Source organism: Cherax quadricarinatus, chromosome 51, assembly GCF_038502225.1.
Source record: "Cherax quadricarinatus isolate ZL_2023a chromosome 51, ASM3850222v1, whole genome shotgun sequence".
NCBI classification, from domain to species: Eukaryota; Metazoa; Arthropoda; class Malacostraca; order Decapoda; family Parastacidae; genus Cherax; species Cherax quadricarinatus.
Window position 1 is genome coordinate 1,706,889 of NC_091342.1, and position 14,339 is coordinate 1,721,227.

At 38.1% G+C, this 14,339-nt stretch overlaps 1 protein-coding gene and 1 long non-coding RNA gene across 3 annotated transcripts in view; one reads left to right on the forward strand and one right to left on the reverse strand.

The window, feature by feature from the left end:
• bsf (bicoid stability factor) overlaps positions 1-14,339 on the forward strand; it is a 64,007-nt gene that overhangs the window by 21,675 nt on the left and 27,993 nt on the right. For both annotated transcript variants that reach the window (XM_070095666.1, XM_070095667.1), the window contains exons 9-16: positions 276-491; positions 6,167-6,295; positions 7,454-7,599; positions 8,733-8,894; positions 9,797-9,937; positions 11,511-11,706; positions 11,978-12,191; positions 13,751-13,864. In XM_070095666.1, the coding sequence (XP_069951767.1) occupies positions 276-491; positions 6,167-6,295; positions 7,454-7,599; positions 8,733-8,894; positions 9,797-9,937; positions 11,511-11,706; positions 11,978-12,191; positions 13,751-13,864 (1,318 nt within the window). The remainder of the gene's footprint in view (positions 1-275; positions 492-6,166; positions 6,296-7,453; positions 7,600-8,732; positions 8,895-9,796; positions 9,938-11,510; positions 11,707-11,977; positions 12,192-13,750; positions 13,865-14,339) is intronic.
• LOC138854168 (uncharacterized) overlaps positions 1-14,339 on the reverse strand; it is an 87,394-nt gene that overhangs the window by 21,667 nt on the left and 51,388 nt on the right. The gene's annotated exons all lie outside the window — the stretch shown is intronic.

The window sequence follows — 14,339 nt, forward strand, 5'->3', positions numbered from 1 at the left end:
GACCGAGGCCTTCTGCTGGCTTCCCAGTCCACCCCTTTAAAAATTATGGTCAGTTATAGCCATTTTGATTATAGGTATGTATGTAAATGAAAATGACTTATATATAAGGTTCAATACTATCCTTAGTTTTGGGTATCATGGAAGGTCTTGGAACATATCACCCTTGGATACAGGGAACTTCTTACCCATCTTGAAGATTATGGTTTTTGACAACTTACTTTGTACCATTTGAGGTACATTTATATTAATATGTAATACTGTATATCCCTTTGCAGAGGTGTATAGCACTGTGAAGGAGATGATTTCCTTTGAGGTTCCCTTGACTTTGGAGACCTGCAAACACTATGTCATACCAACAGCCCTGAACCATAATGATCAAGAAACTATGATTGGTGCACTTAGAGAAGCAGGAATGTCTCTTTCATCAGTAATTAATGGCTGCATTGCTTACCATCTTGATAATGGTGATATTAAAGCTGCAGCTGATTTAGGTAAGACAAATACTAGATAGAATACATAATGGGTAGACGTGTTGCAGTTTGGAAGGTCATTTAAGTTGTTGTGGGCCTGCACTTCTGGCTTAACAGCTAGAGAATGAATGAAGATGATTGAGTTGCCTTCTCTTGTTGGGAAGTGGTTGATGTTGAAGTACAGTGGACCCCTGGTTTTCGTCCTGTGCGGAAATCGTACAGTTCTGATTTCGAACACTTCTATCGGCGAAATTTTCCTCCAGGTTTTGTTCATCTGCTCGGAAATCATCCGTATCAGATGTGTCCGCCCGCCCACGATGCTGCTGCTCACGTGTACCAGACTCGGTCTGCCTCTGTCTCATGTTGAGTTAGCAAAACTCCATATGTCTATCCATTGTTTTTTGTGCTTGTTTATTGATTGTGACTGAAATAAGCCACCATGGGGCCAAAGAAAGTTCAGAGTACCAGCCCTTTGGTAAAGATGAGAAACACTATAGAATTCAAGAAAGAACTCATAGAAATGAGTTGCAATGTTTTGTGGAGAAATATCACTACCACCTACAAAGGTAGAGGGTGGTAGTGATGGGAAACAATAGATGATGTTGAGAATTTGTTGTTGGTGTGGATCAACGAAAAGAAGTTAGCGGAGATAGTGTTGTGGAGGCGATAATTTGCGAAGAGGCAAGGCAGTCGCATGCAGATCTCATAAAAGAATATGCCAGCAAGTCTTCAATAAAGGTAAAACTGATTTAAATGTTCATTTATCCATTAAAATTAGTGCCTTATATTTATTTCTTATTTTATGTATGTAAAACTATAGTTATTCTCTATAAAATGTATTTTTTGTTAATATTTTTGTGTGTCTGGAGTGGATTAATTGGAGTTACATTATTTCTTATGGGAATATTATTTCTGTTTTCGTCTATTTCGAATTTTGGCCGACCTTCTGGAATGGATTAAGGACAAAAACCAGGGTATTGCTGTACAGTGGACCCTCGACTAACGCTATTAATCCGTTCCTGAGAGCTCATCGTTAATCAAAATTATCGTTAGTCAAGTTAATTTTCCCCATAAGAAATAATGGAAATCAAATTAATCCGTGCAAGACGCCCAAAAGTATTGAAAAAAAAAATTTTAACACATGAAATATTAATTTTAATGCACACAAACTGAAGAAAACATGCACAGTTACATGACACTTACCTTTATTGAAGATCTGGTGATCATTGATGGGATGGGAGGAGGGGAGAGTGTTGATGGTGTTAGTGTTTAGAAGGGGAATCCCCTTCCATTAGGACTTGAGGTGGCAAGTCTTTTTTCGGGGTTACTTCCCTTCTTCTTTTAATGCCACTAGGACCAGCTTGAGAGTCACTGGACCTCTGTCGCACAACATATCTGTCCATAGAGGCCTGTACCTCCCGTTCCTTTATGACATTCCTAAAGTGTTTCACAACATTGTCAGTGTCACAATTAAACACTTGTTCAGGTTTCAATTCTTCACTGTCTATGTACTTCTTGAATTCCTGCACATATTTTTCAGCTGCTTTTTGGTCCAAACTGGCAGCCTCACCATGCCTTATCACACTATGTATGCCACTACGATTCTTAAATCTCTCAAACCAACCTTTGCTGGCCTTAAATTCACTCACATCACCACTAGTTGCTGGCATTTTTCTAATTAAATCCTCATGCAACTTCCTAGCCTTTTCACATATGATCGCTTGAGAGATGCTATCTCCTGCTATCTGTTTTTCGTTTATCCACACCAATAACAGTCTCTCAACATCTTCTATCACTTGCGATCTCAGTTTTGAAAACATAGTTGCACCTTTGGCAAGAACAGCTTCCTTGATTGCCGTTTTCTTGCCCACAATAGTAGCGATGGTTGATTGGGGTTTTGTGTACAACCTGGCCGGCTCGGAGACACGCTCTCCACTTTCATACTTAGCAATGATCTTTCTTCATATTCATAGTAATTCTCACCCTTTTTGCTGTAGGGTTGGCACTAGAAGCTTTCTTGGGGCCCATGGTGACTTATTTTGCAGGTGCAATCACTAAAAAGGCTGTGATAATATGAAATGTTCCGATTGTATGCTAGGAAGCGACTGCGGTGGCTGACTGGCTTGTAAACACTGGCCAGAAGTGGACGCGTCTCAGACGGAACGAATAGTGTTAGTCGAGTTTTTTAGCGCTAGTCAAGGCAAAAATTTTGCGTTATAATGTATCGCTGGTCGGATTTATCGTTAATCGATGCCATCGTTGGTCGAGGGTCCACTGTATAGTATATGGTAGAATTTGTGTCTTCAGTGGCTTAAAGGATGTTCAAAACAGAATACCTAATTTTATTTTGAGAAATAGTTTTGGAGATATATTTTTCAGAATGCTGTATCCTTGTAAACCTTTCACGATGTGGCATGAAGACACAAGTAATTTACCTGATTCTTTAATTTATATCTGGAAACCCTAATCATATAATCCCATTTTTTATAAAATTAATTTTGCATGATTCTCTTAAAACTATGTTTGTAATTGTTATGTGCACATTTGTATTCTTAGGCTTTGGTTTTTAACAAATTATAGCATTCTTATTCATGGTGCAAAAAAAAAAAAGATTATTCTTTTTAGTTTTTACCCTTTTATTAACTTGAATGAACCATTTCTTTTTTTTTTATTTAACACATCGTCTGTCTCCCACCAAGGGAAGGTGGGCTTACACTACAGTTATAAAACTTCAACATTAACACCCCTCCTTCAGAGTACAGGTACTGTACTTCTCACATTCAGGACTCAAATCCGGCCTGCCGGTTTCCCTGAATCCCTTCATAAATGTTACCTTGCTTGCACTCCAACAGCATGTCAAGTCCTAAAAACCATTTGTCTCCATTCACTTCTATCAAATACGCTCACCCATGCTTGCTGGAAGTCCAAGCCCCTTGCACACAAGCCTCCTTTACCACCTCCCTCCAACTTTCCCTCCACTACAGATTTATACACTTTCAAAGTCATTCTATTTTGTTCCATCCTCTCTGCATGTCCGAACCACCTCAACAACCCCTCCTCAGCCCTCTTGATAATAGTTTAGGTAATCCCGCATCACCTCTTAATTTCCAAACTACAAATTCTCTGCATTATATTCACACCACACATTGCCTTCAGACATGACATCTCCACTGCCTCCAGCCTTCTCCTTGTTGCAACATTCACCACCCATGTTTCACACCCATATAAGAGCACTGGTGTACTCTCATACATTCCCCTCTTTGCTTCCAAGGACAAAGTTCTTTGTCTCCACAGACTCCTAAGTGCACCACTCACCTTTTTACCTTCATCAGTTCTGTGATTCACCTCATTGTTCATGGGGCCATCTGCTGACACGTCTACTCCTAAATATCTGAATACATTCACCTCCTCCATACTCTCTCCCTCCAATTTGATATCCAGTCTTTCCTCATCACATTACTCTTTCCTATATTCACTTTTAATTTTCTTCTATTACATACCCTACCAAACTCATCCACCAACTTCTGCAACTTCTCTTCAGAATCTCCCGAAAGCACAGTGTCATCAGCAAAGAGCAGCTGTGACAACTCCCACTTTGTGTTAGATTCTTTATCTTTTAACCCCTCACCTCTTGCCAACACCTGAGCATTCACTTCTCTTACAACCTCATTTATAAATATATTGAGCAACCATGGTGACATCACACATCCTTGTCTAAGGCCTACTTTTACTGGGAAATAATCTCCCTCTCTCCTACATACTCTAACCTAAGCGTCAAGCGTCACTATCCTCGTAAAAACTCTTCACTGGTTTCAGTAACCTACCTCCTATTCCATACATTTGTAACATCTTCCACATTGCCTCCCTATCCACCCTGTCATATGCCTTTTCCAAGTACATAAATGCAACAAAAGCCTCTTTACCCTTATCTGAATACTGTTCATCTGTATGTTTCACTGTAAACACTTGGTCTGCACACCCCCTCCCTTTCTTAAAGCCTTCTTGTTCATCTGCTATCCTACTCTGTTGTATTCTTAATTCTTTCAATAATAACTCAACCATACACTTTACCAGGTATACTCAACAGACTTATTCCCCTATAATTTTTCACACTTCTGTCCCCCATTGCCTTTATACAGTGGAAGTGCATGCTCTCTGCCAATCTCAAGGTACCTTACCCTCTTCCATACATTTATTAAATAAAAATACCAACCACTCCAAAACTATATCTCCACCTGCTTTTAACATTTCTATCTTTATCCCATCAATCCCAGCTGCCTTACCAGCTTTCATTCTACCCACTGCCTCATAAACTTCCCCCACACTCGCAACTGGCTCTTCCTACAAGATGTTATTCTTCCTTTCCTGTACACGAAATCACAGCTTCCCTATCTTCATCAACATTTAACAATTCCTCAAAATATTTCTTATGTCATTAACCCTTTGACTGTCACAACCCCAAAACCTGAAGTGTGTGTCTGTGTTGCAAAATATTAAAAAAAAAATTATTTTTTCTTATGAAATGATGGAGAATCTTTTCCTGATGGTAATGGCACCAAAAGTACGAAATTTGATGGAAAATTTACGGAATTACGCTCTCACAAAGTTAGCGATCTCGGCGATATATACGCATCGGCAATTTTGCCCACTTTGAGCCCAATTTTCAGCCAGTTCCATTGTTCCAGTCGACCAAATTCACAGCTATTTCTTTAGAACTCCATTTGTTCTATCGATAGAGTACAAGAAGCCACCCATTTACCGATTTCAACTACCCAATAAAGTGGTCAGGAATTGGTGATTTGGCCAATTTCACACAAATTAAAAAAGATGCCAATTTCAAAATAGGTTCCAGAATAAACAATGCAGACATTCCTTGCACTAAAATAACTTTTTCTTTGTTCATTAGTCATGTCTCCAGGCCTTTCTTATATTTCTCTTTCTTTCTATTTTGAATTTTTATTCACACAAAATAGAAGATTTACTGTTATGCAGTCTACTGCATTATTGTAACAATGTAATGTCAACCCATTTGTGACTTCATATTAGACTGGCCAGTTAGACATGTATTGGACTGTGTTTACTTTTGAACATCAGCAAAAATAGAAATTTCCACTACTTTGAGCTCGATTTCAAGGTCCTTTTCATTGTGAAACCAGTCAGAATCATCTCTATTTCTATCAAATGAGACCAAGAAAACGAGAATGCAACCGTAAATATGATACGAAAATAAACCTCAAAGTCGGCGTTTTAATCCAAAAGCACGGTCCGAGTTCTTTTTTCTAATGCACTGCATGCTACAGGATTTTTTTTATACTGCACACACTGACCCCACACACCCATTCTCTCACATGTGGGCCTAACAGCTTTCTCCCGCTTGATTTGAAGCTGCTAGAATTTTGGAGTATTAATACGTCAAAAACACTGGTTCGTAAGGCATATGTATGTGACAAAAACAGTCAAAAGGTTAAAAAAAAGTTTTTTGTAAATTTTCACAAACTTTGTGGAAAAATAAAATTAGTGATACTGTTTTTGAATAATTTTATTGTTGAATGTGGAAAGGTCATTTTTTTTTTTTTAAGTTAGAAATGGATACATATTTTTTATGACTGATTAATATCACTTGAAAAATTACCTTTTAATTTTATAATTTATCTAAAAATTGTAGAGTGTTAGAATTTATTTTTTCCTCTCGCCAGTATCACGATATCGTTATCGCCTGACCAGCATTCTTCGCCATGACCTGGCAAATGTTTATGTCAAGATGGGTGACCCAGTGTCGACAGTTGTTGTTCTTGGTCAGATGGTAAACCACAACCAAGATGTAGGTAATGTATCATTCTATATTTATAAAAAAATAATAAGAGCCAATATTCCTGATACAGCATTGGTAAATATTATTGTAATGCAATATTTGTGGGTACCTAGAAGTTACATGTGGGTTCATTTTACCATGGGACCATTAATCTTGATACAGGATTGGTAAATGCTGCTGCTATACAATATTTTTGGGTACTTAAAAGTTATATATTCTCCATGGGGAAGTGGAACAGAATTCTTTCTCCTTAAGCCATGCGTGTTGTAAGAGGCGACTAACATACTAAAGTTAAAAAGAGAAATTTGTTTTTTTATTTTGGGCCACCCTGCTTTAGTGGGATATAGCTAGTTTCTGGAAAGAAGAAGAAAAGTTATACCTGGGATCACTTAACCATTGGATTATCCGAAAAGTATAATTTGAGAAATTTTGCCTCTAGCAAAACAGTGATAGTGTAAATGATGGTGGAAGTGTTTTTTTTTGTAGGGGGGGGGGGTCACCTTGGTTTGGTGGGAGATGGCCAACATATTAAAAGAAAAAATGGGAAGAGTGAGCTATCCTGTCTTAAGAACTATTGAGAATGACATCGTGGAAGGTGAGTGGGATTGGAGGCAGTTAGTGGCAATGATATTCATTTGAAATGCTTATTGGTATGAACTTTAGATTATTACAGTGAATTTTATGTGAAGTACAGTGTCTGCACTCTAAAGTAGGGGTGAGGATGCTGCAGTTCAGAGGTTTATCTGAGCTGTGTTGTCAGTACACTTCTGGCAAGACAGCAATTGAATGAATGACTTTGAATGTGTTTCCTCTTTTTTGGGTCACCCTGCCTTGATGGGAAATAGCCAGTGTGTTAAAGAAAAAGTTTGACATCAGACTATTGAAATTCAGGTCAGAAGTCATTTGTGGATATATTGAGATTTGTGTCAAGTTGCCTTCTAGTACTGTGCCTGATAACAACATTTCATATTATGCACCTCATGTCACTTTATATTAATGGATCTTAACACTTTATAGTGTCAAAATTTTTTGTGACTTGATTTTTCTTGTAGAAGATTTTGCATGAATTATTTTGCTTTAATTATCATTTAAAGTTTTATATTAAATTTATAGGATAAAATAGGTAGATAGAATAATGATGAAATAATTACTAAAATAGTTCTTTTTCTAGCTATTGAAGACCAGAACACTGAAGATGAAGGTGCTCAGCAGACTTCAGGGCGAGAACAGCAGGATGTTGCTGGCATGTTTTTAAAGGATGTAATATGGCAGACCCATGGTTCTCCATTGGGCACGGCAGTATTACCACTTCTTCGGGTGAGTGTTCCATCTAAAGATTTAAGCTAAAGTGCGACTCATTCATAACACCATGTAGTTTTGACTCAAGAAATCGTAATGGCACGATTGCAAACAAACCATACCCCCGGCCGGGATTGAACCCGCGGTCATGTTGACGGCAGTGAAGGGACTTGAGCTAGAGTTCGTCACGGCCATGCTAGCTGGAGATTCGTCTGTAAAAACTTGCATTTGTGGTCACAGTGGTGCCTGTGCTAACCTTCCTATGGTGTAGAAATATACCTAGTTGGATGAATCTTATTGTGGCTAGCTGGTCTAGTGGCTAACGCGACGGGCTGGAGTTTTGAGACTCTATGACCGCGGGTTCAATCCCGGCCGGGGGTATGGTTTTCTTACTATGTAGGTTTTGTGGGTGAGGGGCTTGGACTTCCAGCAAGCGTGCATGAGCGTGTTAGATAGGAGTGAATGGAGACGAATGATACTTGGGACCTGACGATCTGTTGGAGTGTGAGCAGGGTAATATTTAGTGAAGGGATTCAGGGAAACCGGTTATTTTCATATAGTCGGACTTGAGTCCTGGAAATGGGAAGTACAATGCCTGCACTTTAAAGGAGGGGTTTGGGATATTGGCAGTTTGGAGGGATATGTTGTGTATCTCTATACGTATATGCTTCTAAACTGTTGTATTCTGAGCACCTCTGCAAAAGCAGTGATAATGTGTGAGTGTGGTGAAAGTGTTGAATGATGATGAAAGTATTTTCTTTTTGGGGATTTTCTTTCTTTTTTTTTGGGTCACCCTGCCTCGGTGGGAGACGACCGACTTGTTGAAAAAAAAAAAAAAAAAAAAAAAGTTTTACCCTCTTATTTTTTTGTTGGGGGATTGGGGGGGGGAGGGTTGATGGATGGTGCTCAGTATTTTGGCAAAAGTTTTCAGGCAGTAATTCATACAGTAGATGCTCACTAGAAGCACACTTGAGCATAATATTTTCACCATAGTGCATTCTCAAAAAGTAACCAAAAATCTGTTTAAAGTATGGAAACTCATTATAAGAACATCAAAACAAAAACAAATTATTATTTTCAAATCTTACACCTCATATTAAGCCCGTGTCCTGCCAGAGGTCAGTGTTCAAATGTGTCAGTTTGTCTTTTAGGAGATGGTGAGTCGTGGTATCAACATAAGCAAGGAAAATGCATTGCTAGCCAAATCCAAACTGGAGGGGCAAGCAACCGAAGAAACTGTGGAACTTCTGGAAAGAGTGTCGTCTGGAGATCTTGCATTTCAACCTCCACCTCGCGAGACGTTAGTGCTATATGTGAGTTTAAGAGAACCTGTTTCTACAGTATATAGCTTGATGTTATGCAAAGAAGTGACTATTTTATAGAATTTGTTTTGTAAAAGCAAGAAAACTTTTGTTTCTTCTTTTTTAGGTAACCAAATGCCACAGTGAGAGATGACTGATGTTAAAAAAAAAAATGGAAATAATTAGTGCACTGAATTCTTTATTTTTGAAGCATTTTGTTTTAGTGCTTCTTTTGAATTGAGCCTTTTCATGCATGTGTGAGCACATTAGATAGGAGTGCATGGAGGCAAATGGTTTTTGGGACTTGACGAGCTGTTGAAGTGCAAGCCAGGTAATATTTGTTAGGAGCTTCAGGGAAACCAGTTAGTTGGACTTGAATCCTGGAGGTGGAATGTACGTTGACTTCACTCTGAAGGAGAGGTTGGAGGGGCGTCTGAACTATAGTATCGGCACACCTCTAACAAGAGAGTGATAGTGAATGATGGTGGAAATGTTTAGTCTTCAGATCACTCTACCTTGGTGGGAGACAGCAAGTGTATTAATTTTTTTTTTTTAACACATCGGCCGTCTCCCACTGAGGTAGAGTGACCCAAAAAAAGAAAGAAACACTTTCACCATCATTCATCGCTTTCACCATCATTCACACATAATCATGGTCTTTGCCAAAAATTATCTCAATGTATATGTGATTGGTATTCCAGACCAATTTATAAATTATTTCTCTTAAGTTATAAGTTTGCAGAGGTGTGATGGTAGAAGCTGTAGTGTAAATGAATAGTGTTGGAGTGTATTTGCATTTCATAGCAGATAAATCTGCAGACATGGTAAGAATTTTTGTGAAAGGGGTAGGATTCTACTGTAGTTCTCATTGCTTTAAGGATAATTTGTCTTGGATTAATAATTTTTTTATTTAGTCTCAGCAGAGTGTATCTGAACTGGAGCGTCGCTACAGTGAGCTAAAAAATAAAAACCTCCCAACAGAAAATATTGTTGGTCATCTGCTTATAGCTTACATTCGAAACAAAGACATAGAGAAAGTGGAGGAGATGAAAAAGGTTGGTGTTTATCTCAAAAGCTTTATGAAATAAATTTTTATATTTTGTGCTTAATCATATATACAAGTTTGCATTTGATTTTAAAAGAGGATACACATGTAAAATATCACACACACTTCTGGCATTTATTATAACCTTTGCCATTTTATTATGAATTTTCCTTACACTTTATTTGATACTCTTATCCCGAACCTTTCTCTGTGAACTCTATCTAGCACTGATGATAAATTTAAAGAAATTTGCAAAACTCATGTGAACAGTTTTTCTTTTTCTGTGTTAATGATTGAAACCTCCATTAATTATGAGACTTTGTGAGCAAATTGTATTCCTACACAAATAATCCTTCACGTAGGAGAAAGAAACTCATGACAGCATTACAGTCCAATTTGACCCATTGGACTAGTTGATGGTCCGAGTCGTATTGAAGCGTCGTCATAAGATTTTCTCCTATATGTGGGTTGTTTGTGTATTGTTCCAGTCATTGTGCCTTGTTGTTCTTAAAATTATTTTCTTTTTTGCTTCCTGACTGCAGTATTCTCTGTATTGCTCTTTACTTCTACTTCCCCCTCCCTCCCATCCCTCCCTTTTCCAGCAACTTCACTCTTAAATGACCTTTCCATTTATTCCCTTTGTTTTAACAACTCATTTATTACTCTAAAAAATTTTGTGTTTAAGGCAAAAATTTTCTGATTCACCCATTCATTCATTTGTTCTTTAGCATTTATTCCCACTCAGTTTTTGTCTTTTTTTCTCTATAAGTATATGTGAAGGAGGGGCAGCAGTGATATTACAGTTTGGAAGGTCATTTGAATTATTATGTCTGCGCACTTCTAGTATGGTTTGTGTTGAATGTGTTAGGTTTTCTGGGTTGCTCTGCCTTAGGAAACCTTCCCTAAGCCTTGAGTGTCATAAGAGGCTACTAAAATGCCTTTTTTTTTTTTTTTTTTTTTTTTTTTTTTTTTTTTTTTCTGCAAATCTTTTTCTCACTCAGACATTGCATTCATAAATTCAGAGATGTATCTCTTCAACATTATCACATTCTCTTATTTTAGCTAGTCTTTCCAATAGTTGTTCATTCCTCACTAAGTTGGTGTAAAAGTGTTTTGCAGTTTTACCAAATTTTTTGTTATTCTTAAGTAAGAGCACTTTTTCTTCTATTTAGGCTTTGAAATTATCCTCTCCTTCCTCATTTGGAACCAGTTATGAATAGCTTAGATTGGTCTTCTAAAGGTTGAAATTTTGAGTTTTTTCATTTATGCAGATATATTAAGCAAATTTCTTAAATTTTTTGTAACAGATCAGTGAACTGTAGATAGAAATTCAAATGTACTCTTGTTAACCCCTTTGGGGCCTAGTTCCTAGGCCTCTTGTGTATCCATGTGCTCTTGCACTACCATCCACAGGATGGATATGGGGGTGCACAATAAACTAGCCTTTTCGGTGACAAAATCTAAAACCTAAACTGGAGCATGCTCGTGTTTTTCCTGAAAATACAATCAGGGCATCATAATTTCTTGAGTGTGCATATCTTTCTGTATATTTTCTATTAGTTCATCTAGTTTTAATCTTTCAGAAACTAGAAGCAGAGCAGTATCCATTTGGCATTGGAATATATGTTCTCTTGATTGACATGTATGTTAGCGCTGGTAAACTCACTGAGGCTGTAAAAGTTCTTCAAGATCTTGTGCAAAGAGAACCAGACTCAAAGTTGACTCCCTTTAAATTTCTTCGACTGGCACAGCTTATGGTCCAAGAAGGTCAGATAGAGGGTAAGTAGATGGCAGTTTTGATTGTGTGCTTTACCTCTAATGCCTTCAGTATTAACTTACATTAAGGATTATTGGATTAATTGTATTGAGGTCTTAAACAAGTTGTATTTAATAATGATGTTAAGAGTAGAAGTACAAATTGACACAAATGATGCAAGTGTTAGTAGCACTAAATTCTCTATCTCCTCTTCCATATGTTTTAATGTACATTTGTTGTACATGAATTAAGCATCATCCATGTAATTTTTATCCTTGTTTTTTTTCTCCACAGATGCTTTCAAGCTAATTGAAAGTAATGCACCAGAAAGCATTGATGAGAGAGAGTCGGTAACAACCACGCACCAGTGTAAACGTATTCTAGATATATTCGCTGACAAAGGTGATGTTGCCACTGTTCGTCGTTTCATGGATGTTTTCTTAAGCCACAGAATCGCCCAGCCTGGAAGTGTTATTTTTGGCCCTCTCATCAAAGCACATCTTAACAGGTTTGTACCAGTCAAAGTAATAATTATATATTTGAAAATCAAGTCATAGTGTTGACTAAATATAAGCCATGCTCAACCATTTGTGCCTCAAGGAAGAGTGCATATTAATCAAAGATTCGTATAGCTTGTTATACTTCTCCATAAACCTCATACGTGATTGCAGGAAATGTGCTATACACATCCTCAACAAGACTGAAGTACCCCCAGTTGAAGGAGAGGTATTTATTAAAAGAAAGCACTATAAAATGCTTAACTGCAAATATATATATAAAAAAAAAAAAAGAGGCCAGTATAAAAATAAATGGAAAAATAACATTTTTGTGGCTGTCTTCAAAAAGGCACTGGGCAGGCACCTAAAGTCAGTACCTGACCAACCGGACTGTGGTTCATACATCAGCTTGCATATAGCCAGCAGTAACAGCCTGGTTATCAGACCCTGATCCACCATGAGGCCTAGTCTCAGACCGGGCATTGACCCCTCGAAACCCTCTCCAGGTATACTCCAGGTAAACACACACAGCATACTCGGGGCAATTGATGGAGTAGATGGACAGGGCATTTGAGAGGTGAGAAATGGGAAACTCATTGACAAAGCTGGAAGTTAGACATGGATGAGCCACAGGGATGTCTGGAAGTATTTCTTCAGTCTCAGGGTGGCCAGAGTGAAGAAATGGCAGAGCAGTACGGTGAGGCTCAAGGCCATGAGGGAGTGGATCTGGCAGGTGGCAGGTTGAGAGATAAGGCCAGTAGCTAAGGCTGTACCCCTCCAACCACATATAGATGAGTACACACACCCATTTAAAAATGGGTTGGAGAAAAGGGAAGTTTAAGAAGGTTCTGAGTGCTAGGGGTCGAGCATCCAGCAGGCTTGATGGAAGTTAGTGGAGAAGAATGGTTTTTGTTTGTCTTGATGTACAGTTGGAACATGAGCAAAGTATCATTTATGTAGGGATTTGTGAAAACAGGTTAGCAGAATTTGAGTCCTGAAGGTGGAAAGTGCAGTCCCTGCACTCTGAAGCACTGTTTGGGCTGTTGCCTATCAGAGGGTCATTTGAATTACAGCATCTGTTTACTTCTGACCAGGATGATTATGATGGGTTTTTTTTTTTCTTGGGTCACTCCGCCTTAGTGGGAGATGCCAGTGTGGTTAAAAATTGCTAACTTTTGAGGTAATGATTGCCCTACCTCTCATTGAGGTAGGGCAATCTCCTCTCCCCCACCCTTCCCTCCATAAAAAGAAGAGGAAACACATTCATCATTCATTCAGCCACAAGCATACTGACATCATAGCTCGTATGGCCCTCTGAGCTGCAGCATCCTCCTCCTACCTTCAGAGTGTAGGCCTTATACTTTCCACCTCCAGGTCTCAAGTACAGCTAACCAGTTTGCCTGAATCTCTTCATAAATTTTACCTGTTTACACTTCTATATTAACTTTTTACTGATGAAATTCTTTTAAAAAATAACAGATCCTTATAACTTTTGTAGTTACTATTACCTTCCTTATTAAAAATTAATTTGCAATATTTTTAAGGGCATTAATTATTATAATTTACACAGCGATGATCTGGCTGGAGCACTCAGTGACTTTGAAAACATCTGGCAGGAGCATCGTGTAACACCCTCTAAGCTTGAGTTGACTGTGCACTGTGTCAAGTTGGAGGATGCAGAGAAGTGAGTATATAGGGTAGTGACACTTAGTATTACATCCTAAAACAAAGTACTGTTTTGGGGCATAAAATAATTGTAGAAACAATTAGAAACCTAGGAATAACCATTAATGAAGCAAACAATTTGGCCATAAATTTGCAAAAGATAACTTATAAAAAAAAACTTATACAAATAATATGTGATATAAGATAACATGTGAAATTAAGACACATGTGCAACATCTGGGTATCTTTATTGTAGACGTTTTGCCATCCAGTGGCTTTATCAATACAAATTCCAGGACATAACTTAAAGACAGTAGAACTATGTACAGAAGATAAGGTACTCAGTCCCTCAACCTTGGAGTTGGTGCGAAGAGCACCATAGTCATGGAGTCTCCACGACTATGGTGCTCTTTGCACCTACTCCAAGGTTGAGGGACTGATTACCTCATCTTCTGTACATAGTTCTACTGTCTTCAAGTTATGTCCTGGAATTT